We start from the raw sequence: 15,391 nt of genomic DNA, 5'->3' as shown, positions 1-15,391 counted from the left end.
GAATAGCATTACAATGGTTTGGAAATTCAGAATGATTTAAGCCAAATGCATTATCTAATGAATTGCCAAAATCATTTAAGAAGAAAATGTCAAAGTGTGGGTTGTGAGTTTGGTCTTTAATTAAAATTTCTTCTGTCTTTCATATTTGTCTCATAGACACCACTAGACAAAGCACATAGTAAAATTACACATGAATTCTCAGTTATAACTGCCAACAAATTTCACACGCTTAAGAAAAAAAGAGCCTTATCTATTGGATGCAAAGTTCTAAGATCTTTTAAAATTAAATTTAGGATATGTTTAGTATAAGCTTCGATTTTTTGATAAATAACTTCAACAAAAATATTAAAATCCATGATTCTTCCTATATCAATACTAATTAGATATCAGCATTCAGAAATAAAGGAAAAATACTAACCAATAGTTCATCAAATACATAGCAAGTGTTTTTAATTTATGTCCCACTATATTGATGCTATTCTCAGGCCTTTTGTGAGAACTACTTGAATTCCCATTTCACACCTCATTGGGTTTGTTTCCCCATGCACTTCATAGAAAATGTTATACAGAAAATACATTTTGTGAATTTATCTTTATCAACATTTTTGATACAAGACAGATTCCAATAAAGAAAAAGGATCAGATATACCCTAATGTCAAAATCTATATCTAGCATACCACTGTATGATTTTTTTATTTAATAATACTTTACTACCAACAACAAATTTACAAAATAAGTCAAATTAAAATAATGGTTTTGTAAAACACAAAAGCCATCCTAGTTTGTTTGATTTTCTTTGACCTAGTATAAAAGGGAAACTATCTTTGTTTCTAGTAATGTTCATTGCTTTTTTGTCAATGTACTCCTAAAGCCATCTAAATGGAAAGTGATTAAATAACCTTATGTGTGATTCTTACAGGTGACCAAGGATAATGTGCACTCCATTGAATTAATCACTACAAGTCATGTGTGCCTGTCAGGTGGTCCATAATAACTCTGGAGAGACTTGGCCAGCTTTCCTTAAATGTGTTGTTAGTATTTAAGAGTTCAACTAATAAACAAGTTTATCTTCATAAAGTAAAATTGAAGCTGTTGATATGCTTTGGTGAGCCAATCTGTGATTGCACAGGCTAGAAGTGTTGACCCTTATGAAGATGCCTAAGATTTTCTTTTTTATTACGCTCCCTTGATGTCATATTATGCAATGTTGTTTAATATAGAAATTATAGAAATTCATAACTGAAAATGACATTTCATCTGATATTACCTTGAACTGGTCCATTTTGTATGATTTCTCTCATAATTTCAGTTTCCTGGAATGAAAAGTATCAATGAGAATCAGTGAGAAATAGTGTGGCTGACGTCTGGTGTCTAATATGAGCTGGAGTGCAATCCTCAGTGACTTGGCCACTTGTGGTACCCTGTAGTCCTTCTTTGAAATGGTCATGTGCACCATACTACAGTGATGAACTTGCTAAAACCATGATAATCCCATTTGCTTTACTGATTTGTATGACAATAATTTTGAAGTAGAGAAAATTATAGTAACTTTTCATGGTAATAAAGTAAAATAGTAAAGATCAATTAGAAGATTGAGCAAGTAAATATTCATGTCACCTTCGATCTTTTGATCATAAGAGCAGCTACACCAAACAACTGATGAGCGAGGTTCTACAACTTCATTATAAATACTGCTATTTTGCCCTTGGTGTCCCCTGAGTAGGAAGACAGTTCATTCATTCATCATCCATGTCAGTCAGTCAGTCAGTCAGTCAGTCAGTCATTCTTCCCTGCACATTTAGCACAAAGTATGCATTACAAAGTCTGGTAGAAACAAATTTTGATGCTTCATAATCCTTAAGGTAGTTACATGATGGTGTGTAGGTAGACAAAGGAACAGCTAACTTCAGGATCATATAATATGTTCTATTATAGGGACAAGCATAAAGGACCATTGATAAAATCAGAAAACAACTGCATAACACAGTAGCTGAATCAAACTGTAGTCTCCCCTCCTTTTACTATTTCATTATGATTTCTAACTCTAATTCCAATGTATTTTTGGTAAATAATTATACACTTGGCATGAAATTTCCTGAAGATCAACAGTATCCTACTGTAAATCCAGGTTAATATAAAGACATTAATACCACTTGGAGGTCAAAGAAAACATTAGGAAGTTTTGCCACAGGTCTGAACCCTTGCTTGATGTTTCCTTAGGTGGAAAGAGGAGTACCCATTTGAGTCAGAGAAATTATTTCCTATATCAGTAAAGAAGTTTGAGAAGGTATGATCCATGTAGGCAATAGAGAATGATCTCATTTAATAAGATCATTATAGGTGAGTAGAGGTTTAAATAATGGCAAGATATTAACTTCTTTAAGTTCTAGGTCAACTACAAATAAAAGGCCAGTACACCAGGATAAAAACATTTGATTATAATCTCAAAAGAACTGGTGGTAACCAAAGATTCATGTATTTCTTAAATGAGTCCAGATAACTCTGATGAGATTGGGTAAAAACTGGGTGAGCACTAAGCATGACAAGCTGGAGTCTAAGAGGATCTTTTTCTCACTATAGTGAGCTTTGCTTGTATTATGGGCTAAAGCACGAGAGCAATAAAATGAACTATTGCCACCAACAGGTAGTGGCTTAGCTGTGAATTGTCAGTTTCATTCACATACATACTTTATAAAGCATAATTAAAAACTTTCTTGAGGCACGCGCTTTAGCAACCGAGTGTGTCCCATCCCCTGGAGAGCCCTTTCCTTGGTACTCCACAGGGTCTCCAGGCTGTGGAGCACACTAACAGAACCAGGCTCCTTCTAAAGGTTAGTCACAAAGGCTTTCTTAGAATACACAAGTGGACCCCCTTTCCCCTCACGTCTTAGTATGAGAATGGAATGAGACACTTTGTGCAGCCTTGGTGCAGGAAGGAGGGGCTTGGACCTGACTCAACTGAATGTACCAGGCTCTGTTGACTCCCCATGAGAGACCTTGCCTTGGAGGAGGGGGAAGATGGCGGTGATCGGTACTTCACAAGCTAGTGGCTAGGAGGAGAAGAAAGGTGCTGATGAGTCCAGTAGAGAGATAGTTTGGATCGACAGGACCACAACCATTAAGAATTAATAGCAGGAGGCAGACGGACCCAGCAGCGGCTGACGGGGACGTACAGGCCCGGCGGTGGAGACAAGCAGACGCAGGTAGGCCTGTGGTGGCAGACCACGGAGGTGGACAGGCCCGAGGATGGAGACAGGCAGACCAGCTTGGAGCAGGGACGCCCCTGGCCCCAACGTCTGGGGAGGAGGCTGTCTCCGTGGGTCGGAGCCGAGCGAATCTGAACACTCTGTCTGAGGACAACCCAGGGCCCAACTGCTGATCCTGTGAAACCCAACAACTTGGAGGTGTTGGTGAGACTACCCTGCTCAGCTGAAACCCATCTGGGAGAGGATTCAGATGCCTACAGTTTGAAGTCTGAAGAAACAATATCAGCTGAGGAGTCGACAAATGAACAAAACGTGACCTGGGAACACAGAAGAAGGCGCTACCCAGCACCAAACCAGATCACCAGAATCATAAGTATATAATTCACCGACTGAAATCAGCTGTCCCTGAAGAAACAGCCCAATAGCACCAATTTAACCAAGAACCCCTACTAAACCAAGACTAAAAATTAGAACAAGAGAGGCACTCTCAGACACAGACACCACCTGCACCGCACAGAGGAAGAGATGAGTAGACGCCAGTGCAAAAAACAGGCAACAACATAAAGACCTATATGGCAACATCAGAACCTAGTGATACTACACCTGCAAGACCTAAACATACCATGACAGAAGAAACAGAAGAAATCAACCCTAAAAATGACTTAAGAAGATGATAGAGGCCCTTAAAGAAGAAATAAAACATGCCCTCAAAGAGGAAATAAAAACTTTCCTTAAAGAGGAAATGAAAAACTCCCTTAAAGAGGAAATAAAAACTTCCCTTAAAGAGGAAATGAAAAACTCCATTAAAGAGGAAATAAAAAACTCCCTTAAAGAAATGGAAGAAAAAACGAACAAAAAATGGGAAGAAATCAAATCAAGCCAAGAAAAAGCAATTAAACAGATGAAAGAAACATTCCAAGATCTGAAAAATGAATTTGAGACAATAAAGAAAACACATGCTGAGGGAATGCTGGAAATAGAAATCCTGACTAAACGAACAGGAACTACAGAAACAAGCATAACCAACCGATTGCAAGAGATGGAACAGAGAATCTCTGACACTGAAGACATGATAGAGAAAATAGATTCGTCAGTCAAAGAAAACACTAAAGACAAAAAAGTCGTAACACAAAACGTCCAGGAAATTTGGGACACCATGAAAAGACCAAACCTAAGAATAATAGGGATAGAAGAAGGAGAAGAATACCAACTCAAAGGCACAGAAAATATATTCAACAAAATCATAGAAGAAAACTTTCCTAACCTAAAGAAAGAAATACCTATGAAGATACAAGAAGCGTACAGAACACCGAATAGGCTGGATCCAAAAAAAAAGTCCCCTCGCCACATAATAATCAAAACACTAAACACACAGAACAAAGAAAAAGTATTAAGAGCCGCAAAGGAAAAAGACCAAGTAACATATAAAGGTAAACCCATCAGAATAACACCAGACTACTCAATAGAGACTATGAAAGCTAGAAGATCATGAACAAATCTCATGCAGACACTAAGAGACCACGGATGCCAACCCGGACTATTATACCCAGCAAAACTCTCAATCACCATAGGCGGAGTAAACAAAATATTCCAGGATAAAACCAGATTTAATCAATACCTGTCCACAAACCCAGCCCTACAGAAAGCACTAGAAGGGAAAATTCAACCCAAAGAAGCTAAACACATCCATGAAAACTCAGGCAATAGATAATCCCACACCAATATACACCAAAGAAGGACAACACAACACAACCACAGAAAATAACAGGAATTAACAATCACTGGTCATTAATATTCATCAATATCAATGGTCTCAACTCACCTATAAAAAGACGCAGGCTAACAGAATGGATAAGAAAACAGGATCCATCCATCTATTGCATACAAGAAACACAATTTAACTTCAAAGACAGACACTACCTCCGAGTAAAGGGCTGGGAAAAGGCTTTCCAAGCAAATGGACCTAAGAAACAAGCTGGTGTAGCTATCCTAATATCTAGAGAAAAAGGATGTTTCAAAAGAGAAGAAGTCTTGTGGCAATGCCTCAGTGGTCCAGGTAACTACCAGAACTCGGAAATCCGTGACGGAGACTAAGGCAGCAGAGACGAAACACATAGATGTACATACAGGAAATAATAAAGAAAAAGTCAGTAAAGCCAAGAAGAACAAAAGAAAGGTGGATGCTGAAGCCCATCCATCAGATGAGCCTGTGAACGAGGAACCAGTGACAAAAAAGAAAAAAAAAAAAGATGGAAAGCAAATCCAAAAATAGTACCGAGGTGCCAAAGGATGACAGCAAGACGGAGGAGACTAAGGGGACAATAAAAAGCAAAATACTTCCATTAAAAAAGGTGCAAAGAAGAAACCTCAAAAAGGTAAATCAAGTAAGAAAGGTAGCAGACCTGCTCGGGAGACGCAGAAGGAGATGGCTCCGGCAGAGCCTCCTTCCATGGAGCTGGCTCAGGAGGAGGTCTCTTCCGTCCTGCGCTCACTCAGGTGGTGGTCACCCCTACAGGCTCTACTCAGCCCTGGCTTCCTTCTCACATGGGTATTGCTCAGACTGGGCCTGCTCAGATGGAGCTGCCTTCTCCCCTGGGGCCTCCTCAGAGGGAGCCACCTCCTCCCATGGAGCCTGATCAGATGGAGCCGCCTCCTCCCATGGAGCCTCCAAAGATGGAGCAGCCTCTTCCCATGGAGCTTACTCAGATGGAGCCTCCTCCTCCCATGGAGCCTGCTCAGAGGAGCCGCCTCCTCCCATGGAGCCTGATCAGATGGGCTGCCTCCTCCCATGGAGCCTGATTAGATGGGGCCGCCTCCTCCCATGGAGTCTCAGTGGGGACATTGTCAGAAGAGGCTGCTTTGACCTTTGGACCATGCTCAGGTGGAGGTTGCTCAGACAGGGCCTCCTCACATGGGCTCTGTTCAGAAGGAGCCTCCTGCTGTCATGGAGCCACCTCTTCAAGTGAAACCAGTCACCAAAAGGTCTTCTCCCGAAAAGAGAGTACCAAGGAGAGGTCGGGCATGCGAGTGAGGTGGTGCGGCAGGAGCAAGTCCTTATTGAAGTTGGCTTAGTGCCTGTTAGAGATAGCCAGCTCCTGAAGGGAAGCAGGCGTGCACAGGATCTTCCAAAGGGAAACTCAAGAGGAGACGAGACACCCAAGGACCAAGAAATTGGCTCTGATGGGGAAGGAAATAAAATGGCCCCTATCAAGAAAGTGGGAACAGAGGAAGCTGGCAAGAGTCTAGCTACGCTTGCTGCTCCCAAGGAATCTACCAGTGTCTTATCCTCGGAACAAAACTCAAATGGGTCAGGTGGTGAAACGTTACATGCTAAGTGTCAGACTGGTTCAGCTGGGCTTTGTGAAATGGAAGTGGACACTGAGCAGAACCCAGACAGTGTCCCTGTGAAAGCCTCAGCACCCGAACCGGCGTCACCATTGCCTCCTGTCCCATCACCAACCGTAACGGCCTCACCTCCTATCACTTTGGCTGAAAACGAGTCACCGGACATTGATGAAGACGAAGGCATCCACAGCCATGATGGAAGTGACCTGAGTGATAATATGTCCAAGGGAAGTGATGATTCTGGGCTGCATGGGGCTCGGCCAGTGCCACAAGAAGCAAGTTCAAAAAGTGGGAAGGAGGGGTTGGCAGTTAAAATAACCAAGGGAGAGTTTGTTTGTATTTTCTGTGATCCGTCTTTCAGAAAGGAAAAGGAATACAGCAAGCACCTCAATCGCCATCTGGTTAATGTATACTTCCTTGAAAAAGCAGCCGAGGGGCAGGAGTAGTGAGCCAGCCAGTGGAGGGCGGCTCGTCACAGTTTGTAAGTGATGCCTCACTTTTAGTTTAAGGCAGTAGACACACACAAGCTCGCTTTAATTAGTGTGCTGATTTTTAAGTGACATTATTTCCTTAGGACTGTATGTGTTACCTAGTGACTTGCAAAAACCTTAGCAAATCCTAGGGAGTTAATGTAAGAAAACAGATACTTAATCTGTTAGCTTGTGCAGTGCAGTGAAGAAAGGCGGGATGGTAGGTGACATTCTCCGGAGTGTATACCTGTGTGGAACCGGTCGGGTGTTCTGCCCTTTTCACTTCACTTGCTATTTTTAGTTCCTTGTTTAGGCTGATAAAAATTGGCGTAGCAAATTACTTGAAGAATTTGCTTGCTTTATATAAGTAAAGTTAGCACTTTAAGGTTTCTTTAGAGATGAGAAAAGACATTTAAATTGAAGAAAAATTCTTTCAACAGTGGACATTGTATCTGTCCAGGTAATTGCTTCCTGACTTATGGTCGATATTTTGTGCTTCTATGTTAATCATTATGAAAAGTGATTTTTGGTGGGTTTTTAAATTTTTTTTTTTATTTTGGTGCTTTACTGGCTTAAGATGTTGCACATGGTTTACAGGCTTCAGATTTTGACAGTTGATGAAAGATACGACAAGCATTAATGTGTGGGTGAAAAGCTTGGTGAAACTCTGAGTGAAGTTTTAGTTAAAGTTGGTTGAACTTGGGATTGACTGGGAGGCCAAAGATTTAAAAAGCAGAAGATTCTCTCAAGACACAAGTTGTGTGATAATAGTGTGTTTTGTGTGTGTGAATGAGAATTTGTAAATGTTGAATTCTAGGCTCCACAATCATTGTCAGTGCAGATCAAGCTGCAAGTATTTATGTTTTAAAACTTAAATTATAAAGCTAGTTACGTCTTTCTAATAATTAGTTTTAATGTTTATGAGCATATTTTACCTACATTACCTTTTCAGGATGTTGAGAAAGATGCATCACAAGCACAGGCTGGAGGCTGGGGGCTAGATGGTTTTGAGGAAGAGGTCTTGGTGGACTCTTTCATAGAGCAAAGGGAAGCAATGCCTTCTGGGAATTGAGCTAAGTTTTAATCTAGTCTTTAAGATTAGAAGTCAAAAACAAAAATATTAAGGAAATGAAAACCTAATTGATCTTTGAAGCATTGTTATGTGGAATTGAGTGAGACTTTTGAGGCCTTTCTTCCAGAAAACAAGGACTTGGTTGTCAGGCCTATATTAGGCCTAAACCTTGGTGCCATGTATTTGTACTTAAATCATTTCAATGGAAAGTGTCTTAGTGATTAGAACTTCTAGTGCAGTTTGGAGTTCTTCCATTTGAAAAATATGATATTTACATGGGATTGTTTGAATCTTGTTTTTTAGTCCCTCCCCATCACCACCCTCATAGTCTGAAGGTAGATTTTTCTCTTGATAAAGGAACAAAAAAAGTGAATATCTTGTTTGTAAATTGGTATCTAGTAACTAGTGGTAAACTTGAAATGGTAGAATTCTTTAAAGCCTAATTCTAGGTAGCCTTAGGAAAATGTATCTTAATTATTTTTGAACCTGTATTCACCTTGTTTTTTTCAAATATCTTAAGTTATATTTTCTTTTTCAAAAAAAAAGAAAAGAAAAAAAAAAAAGAAAGAAACCCAGCTGTGGCCAGAAGACAGTAGGAGAAAAAAAGGGTGGCACTGAACTCAGAAGAAAGGCTTTTAATGTGGAAGGAGTAACGATGAGGGCAAATGTAATATGACTCAAAAGTATCTCTTGAACATACAAGTGGCAGTTGAGTAGAAATCTGTCATGTTGGATAATAGGGGCTGTGAGGGTTCATTTTCATTGTCAAGTTAACCAAGTTTGGAATCACCTATGAGATACAGTTTGGGGCATATCTGTAAGGACATTTCCAGAGAAGTTGAACTGAGACCAGCTCTGAAATTGGGTGGCACCATCCTATGGCCTAAGGTCCAAGGATAAATAAAAAGGAAAAAAGGAGAAAGCAGCTGGGTGTTAGCATTCATCTACCCTTGCTTCTTGACTGTGGGAGCAATATGACCAACTTTGTTAAATTCCTGCCATATTGGGTTGATTATATGCCCTCAGACCAATGATTCTCTGTTGGGAGCCCTGCGGTCTAGTTTTGGACCAGTATATGAGTGCTTGTCCAACAGGTCCAGATGAGGTAAAAGCCCACAGGGACAGTCTCACTCGGCAAGGACCAGTGGACTTAAGGATACTGCAGGATACTGCTGGGACCACGCAGCCTGCATTCTCTCTTCTCTCTCATGATATTGATGATTCTCTTGGTGGATTTAGTGTCATTTTGTCAATCTTGCATGGAACAGATGTGATCATTCCTGGAAACCCAATTTTTCTCCAATATTTTCCCCTAAAATTCTTTGGGAGCTGATGCTTCTCAGGTTTTTTGTCTGGGGAAGCCAGCTGTCTGAAAGAGCCTGGAGCTGTTCTGATTCAGAGCTGACAGGATCGGAGGCAGATCACCCCTATTTCTGTAAATATATTTTGAATGATATTGTTGTTCTTGAAAATGTGTGCCTATGTCAATTACCTTTTAGTTTTGTAAAGACAGGATGTACCCAACTCGATATTTGGCCAAGCCAGCAAAATGATAACTGTTGTTTTGGGTTTAAAGATGTTTTGATGTTAAAGTTGGGAAAAACACATTTGACATATTTGTTTTTGCTGGGGATTAATGGAGGATGGAAAAAACATGTTTGTTATTATGGAAAAGCATGCTTGTTTTTGATGTATAAATAAAGATGGCTGGAGCTAAAAAAAAAAAAAAAAAAAAAAAAAAAAAAAAAACAACTTTCTTTTGGGAGGCATTTTACAATTTAGGCCAAACGCTTTCATTTTTGCTATAACAATTACATTGTACCATAATTGATCAAAATGCAAGTTTTTAATGGACGCTTTAAGAATAGCATCAACTGTATGTGAACAGGTTAGGGAGATAAAGTGGGTATTTCAGAGATTCAGGTGTATGCCACCAAGCCTGATGACCTGAGCACCATCTCCAGGACCAACATGATGGAAGGAGAGAACCAGTTCTTGCCAAGTTGTTCTCTGATTTCCAGATACAAGTGAAGTACACTCATCCTGGCAGACAGACAGACAGACAGACACACGCACGCACGCATGTACACACACACATACCATACATAAATAAATGTAGCTATAAATAGAAAAGTACATCTGTAAAGACATTTGTTAGTCTATAATAATTTTAAAATAGTATGAATAACAGCAGAGCTATATAGTTTGAGAATGGCATCCTTGTTATTTCTTGATGCTTAGACTTACATTTGAAGAGACTCTGTATGGAGGAGAACACTGGTAGATTCTGTTGGATTTCTCATAGCTGTTGGGGCATAGCTTAGTGGCATGGCGTTTTCCCCGCCCATCTGATCTACTTGCCATAGCACAGATATTGTTGGTAGTGTTTTGGTCCTTGAAAAGTGGGTAGCATGCATGAGATACCAGTCTAAGAGTAATAAGAAAAAAAGAGGATAGTATTCAGGAAAATGCCGTAGTATCTATAGTCAAGTTTACTGAACTAAACATTTGTGGGTTTTCCTTTTTCTTCACCTGCATAACTCTAAACTGCCAGATAACTACATAACACAGCAGCTTAATGATACTATAATCTTCTCTCCTTTTACTATTTAATTATGATATTTAACTCTTACTTTGATCCACTCTTCATAAATAATTATATACTTGGCATGTAATTTCCTGAAGATGAAAAGTATCCTGCCATAAATCCAGGTTAATATGAAGACATTTATTTGATTATTGCTGATGGAATATTCTGAAAACTTCACTTTTAGAATAGATCGATTTTTTTTTGACATTTCTACTACACTATCCTTTTTCTTAAGGTTTCATTGAATATGTGCCTAGTTCATGATACTGCGGGGGAAACAGTATAATATTCATATAGCATTGAAATTTATAAAGCAAGAAGTTCTAAGTTCTATATTATATAAAAATTAAACTATTATTGATCGATTTTGAAACTGAACACACAAGTTATTTGGCTCCAAAATATTTGACTCCAAATTTAACATTACCTTGCTGAATAGAGAAGTAGATAGTATAGAAATAAAAACATGTAATTATATATATATAAATTCAATACCAAAATGGCCATACCCCTAGACAAAGAACTATCAGCAAGTAGTGACTGCTGAGAGAGAATTAGCCTCTCCCAAGGATGAGTCTTTTTTTTTTTTTTTTTTTTTTTTTTTTTGTAGTTAAAAAGGAGGTTTATTTTGTGGGGTAACTCACAAATGAAGGGATAGGATACAGGGTCTGGGAAATGTGTAGCGCAGTCCGGCAGTGTTCTCTGGAGAACTCTGCTCGGGCTACCTCTAGCGTCCAGGGTCCAGGAACCAAGAGAAGGTGGTGCATCCGGATCTCGGGTCTTCAGGGCCTCTCTTGGCCCTGCCTTGTAGGCGTGATAGTTACCAAAGCCTCAGTGGGAGTTGGAACTTCCAGACCAAAGCTGGAATGGCTACCCACTACACTTGCCCATGGAACAATATCCAACATCTAATATCTTTCTCTGGAGCTCCCCAGTCTCCAACTCCTTAACCATGCGTATTTTTGTTGTTTTTTATGATCAAGATTATTGTTCCCTTTAATCCCAGCACTTGGGAGGCAGAGTCAGGCAGATATCTGTGAGTTCGAGGCCAGCCTGGTCTACAGGGTGAGATCCAGGACAGGCACCAAAACTACACAGAGAAACCCTGTCTCGAACCCTCCCCCGCCTCAAAGAAAAGATTATTGCTCGGCCCCTTGCTCACCAAGCATACTGTTCACTAAGCTATCTTCCCAGCACCTATAAATTATTTTTGAGTTAATTAATTAAATAGAAGGGATGAGTCTTCTTATTGGTTATCCAATTCAATGTGGTCAGCCCTGCAACTGTATACAGGCAAACAACAAAAACATACTCAACAGGTTGTACTTATGTTTATGTACATAAATTTTATAATGCATATATGTGTGTGTGTGTGTGTGTGTGTGTGTGTGTGTGTGTGTGTATGTAACAAAAATAATCAGAGCAAAATTATAAATTTGAGAATTCGGGCACAGAAGAGTTGAATGGAGGGCCCAGAGGAAGGAAAAGGAATAGAAGAAGTGATATAATTCAATTTTAATTATAAATGTAATCTTTTTTTTTAAAGATACTGAATCTCTAAAGCTTAGGTAATGACATCTGAATTTTGGCCTTAAGATAATCAGGTTTAAGTGAGATTATGAGATTGGGCTCCTTATAAATGGGATTATTCTCCTCATAAAAAGAAGAAACTATTTCTCCACTATATGGAGATACTATGAGAAGGTAGACATTTGCCTGCTAAGGAAAGATCACTTCTGATGCACTGAATCAACCAGCATGTTGATCTTGACTTCACAAATGCCAGAACAAAATGTCTGTTGTCTATGGCATTTTCTTATGGTGGGCTAAGCAGATAAACACAATGAGATTTGTTGGGTTGCAATGCCAATATATATATGTAATATATTTAACATATACATATTAAATCTGTGTGTGTGACATACATGTGTACACGTGTGATGGTGCTTGTAGCCTTAATTACACACATGGTAGACAGAGATTGAAGCTGATTTCTTTGTCTTTCACTCTCCTTACAGAGTCTCTCACAGAACCTAGAGTTTACCAATGGATTAGTTTCTGGCCAGTGAGTCCTTGGGATATTCTTGTTTCTGACTTCCAGTACTGCTATCATAGGCTTGTGATACCATAACTTGATTCTTATGAAGGTTATGATGCTTCCACAGCAAGCACTTTACCCACTAAGCTATCTCCGCATACTACTGATGATCATGATGATGATGATGATGATGATGATTTCATTTTGTTTTTAATTTCATACATGAGTACTGGATTTACATCATTTCTACCACTACTTCTCCTGCCTCCAACTCCCCCAATGCCCCCTCTCTCCCACTTCCTCTTAAATTCATGACCCTTCTTCTTCATTAATTATTACTATAAGGTATATGTGATATATATATATATATATATATATATATATATATATATATATATATGCTATCTGATAGTAGTCATTCTGTTCCTCAGGCTCTTAATCTCTCTGTCCTCACTTCTGTAATTTGCCCTAAGACCTAGGTGTAGGGATTACATTGTAGATACATCAACTGTTTCATTTGATCATAGGACTAAGCAAAAGTTAACCAAACTGGAAGATACTAGTCCAAATTGGGCAACTTTAATTCATAACAATTCTTTATTACATGAAATATATGAAAGAAATGAATGTATTAGCTCCCATTAATATCTGTCATGCCTTTCACTCATGTTTGACTATGGTCAGATGCCATGAAATAGCAAGCATATCAGTCTTACATGGTAAAGAACAAATTAACCGCCTTTTATACCACTGTCTATTAGCTAGAATTCCCTGTGTTCTTTAATAACTTTGTTGCACACTAGACATAGGATGTTACATATATATCAAACTACATGAGAGTAAAACAACTTGCCATTTTCCTTCCTATAAGATAGAAACTAATGGGTCAGGAAAACTCTAAATTGCTCATTTATTTTCTTTTCCATGTGTTTAATCTGATTTTTCCTGGAGTCCTATATTCCTCGATTTGTCTAACCAAATGGAATAACAGATTCATCAGTGACATTAACCAATGTTACTCTCTCTGTAAAGACCCAAGACAACTATTTGGCTCAGAGCAACAGGAACACATACTTCTTTGAGTCTTCATATTAATTTACCTGAAAATGTATACCTTCTTCCAACACTATCTCCAGTGGCTGATAATGTTATCAGAAGCCAAGACAATATATATTTAAATGTGGCATTTACTTATGGTTATATAGATGGGGTACTTTTTTTAGAGTTTCTTTTTGTAAAAAAAAAAAATAAAAAATCTTGAAACCAGTTTTTTCTATATTCTCACTTAAAAAAAAAAAAAACCACTTCTAAGAATCATAGAAACACATGTGGAGCAGTTATTTACCCACGTTTTCTCAGGAACCACCAGGCCCTATCAATGCTTCCGCTGTTGCATCCATGACGGTTCTTGGGACAGCAGGATATCAAATTCTGAGGGGAGAGATTGGCTGTGTATCGACCCTTGGACTGAATTGCTATTCGGTCAGCTGCCACACCTGTTTCAAACAAAAACTGATTAATATTCAAATAATATGTGATATCATATTTCTAATACTTTTTTATTTGAACCTCAACTAGTTTTCAAAATTGGTATTGCTCCAGTAACTCATGGCTTAAAGGCTTTCCTGGTTCCATACTCATTTATAGTCTCTATATATTTGAACCCTTTTTCATTAAGAAACCTGTCGAGTGGCAGATTTTCTGAAGAGAGATTTATGTACCTGAATTGTTTAACTCTTGTGTCTAGGACAGCATCTTCCCTAGAATTGCAATAAATGTAAGTCTTATATGAATCAAAAATCAAAAAATTCATGACAGAAATATTAAGTATAAATTAATCCATTTTAACTAATCCATTAATCTAGCATAACTTTGTTCACCAAAGTAAACCAAATTCCTAACTTTTACATTGGCATCTAATATAGCTACCCTGGAGGAGGTCATACTTCTGCTAGTTTAAGCTACTATATCTATATTATACTATAGCTAAAATATTTGTAGCATACTTTTATATCCATAATGTGATTCAAAATAATCATATTTTAGTAGGCATGCAGTTAATTCTACATGTAAACATATAGACACACACACACACACATATATATATATGTATATATATTTATATGCATATATGTGCAACTAAGTGAGCGTATCAATGGGTATATAACTATCATTACTATAATACTCTTAAAAGTCATTAGCTGTATATCATAGTTGTTTGGATGATAAATGTACCCAATAGTTTCCAGAATCCAAAAACTTACTTCCCAGTTGCTTGTAGCATTAAGGTAGGTTTAGGAACTATGATCTTGCTGGAGGAAATATATCACTAGGTGTGGGATTCTTCTGTTTTTGTTTTATTTTGTTGTCGCTGGAATTCCATGACACTTAATACCATGCACACTATTTTAAAATTTTAACAAAAAAACAAATATATATTGACTGGTAAAGAGCAGAAAAGGAAAGGGGTTCCTTCTCTGCCCTCATAGGATAATGGGAAGCGAACCAATGGTAGCAGAAATGGTGTCATCAGTTTGGCCACATTTCCATAGTAAACAAATGTAAAAGAGGAAGAAAAATTTAGGGTGAGGATCAATTCAGTAGGAACTCTTGAGATGTTAGAAACCTACCACCATTTCTGTGTTCATAGTTCATTTTGATCAAATCCC

At 38.4% G+C, this 15,391-nt stretch overlaps 1 protein-coding gene across 2 annotated transcripts in view; it reads right to left on the bottom strand.

Moving 5' to 3' along the window:
* Tinag (tubulointerstitial nephritis antigen) overlaps positions 1–15,391 on the bottom strand; it is a 110,070-nt gene that overhangs the window by 57,326 nt on the left and 37,353 nt on the right. For both annotated transcript variants that reach the window (XM_028864907.2, XM_028864916.2), the window contains exons 6-8: positions 14,068–14,218; positions 10,342–10,522; positions 1,269–1,314 (exon numbers count right to left, since the gene is read on the bottom strand). In XM_028864907.2, the coding sequence (XP_028720740.1) occupies positions 1,269–1,314; positions 10,342–10,522; positions 14,068–14,218 (378 nt within the window). The remainder of the gene's footprint in view (positions 1–1,268; positions 1,315–10,341; positions 10,523–14,067; positions 14,219–15,391) is intronic.

Source organism: Peromyscus leucopus, chromosome 14 (assembly GCF_004664715.2).
Source record: "Peromyscus leucopus breed LL Stock chromosome 14, UCI_PerLeu_2.1, whole genome shotgun sequence".
NCBI lineage: Eukaryota > Metazoa > Chordata > Mammalia > Rodentia > Cricetidae > Peromyscus > Peromyscus leucopus.
The sequence above is the reverse complement of the archived record's forward strand: the minus strand, read 5'-3'. Positions and strand labels throughout refer to the sequence as shown.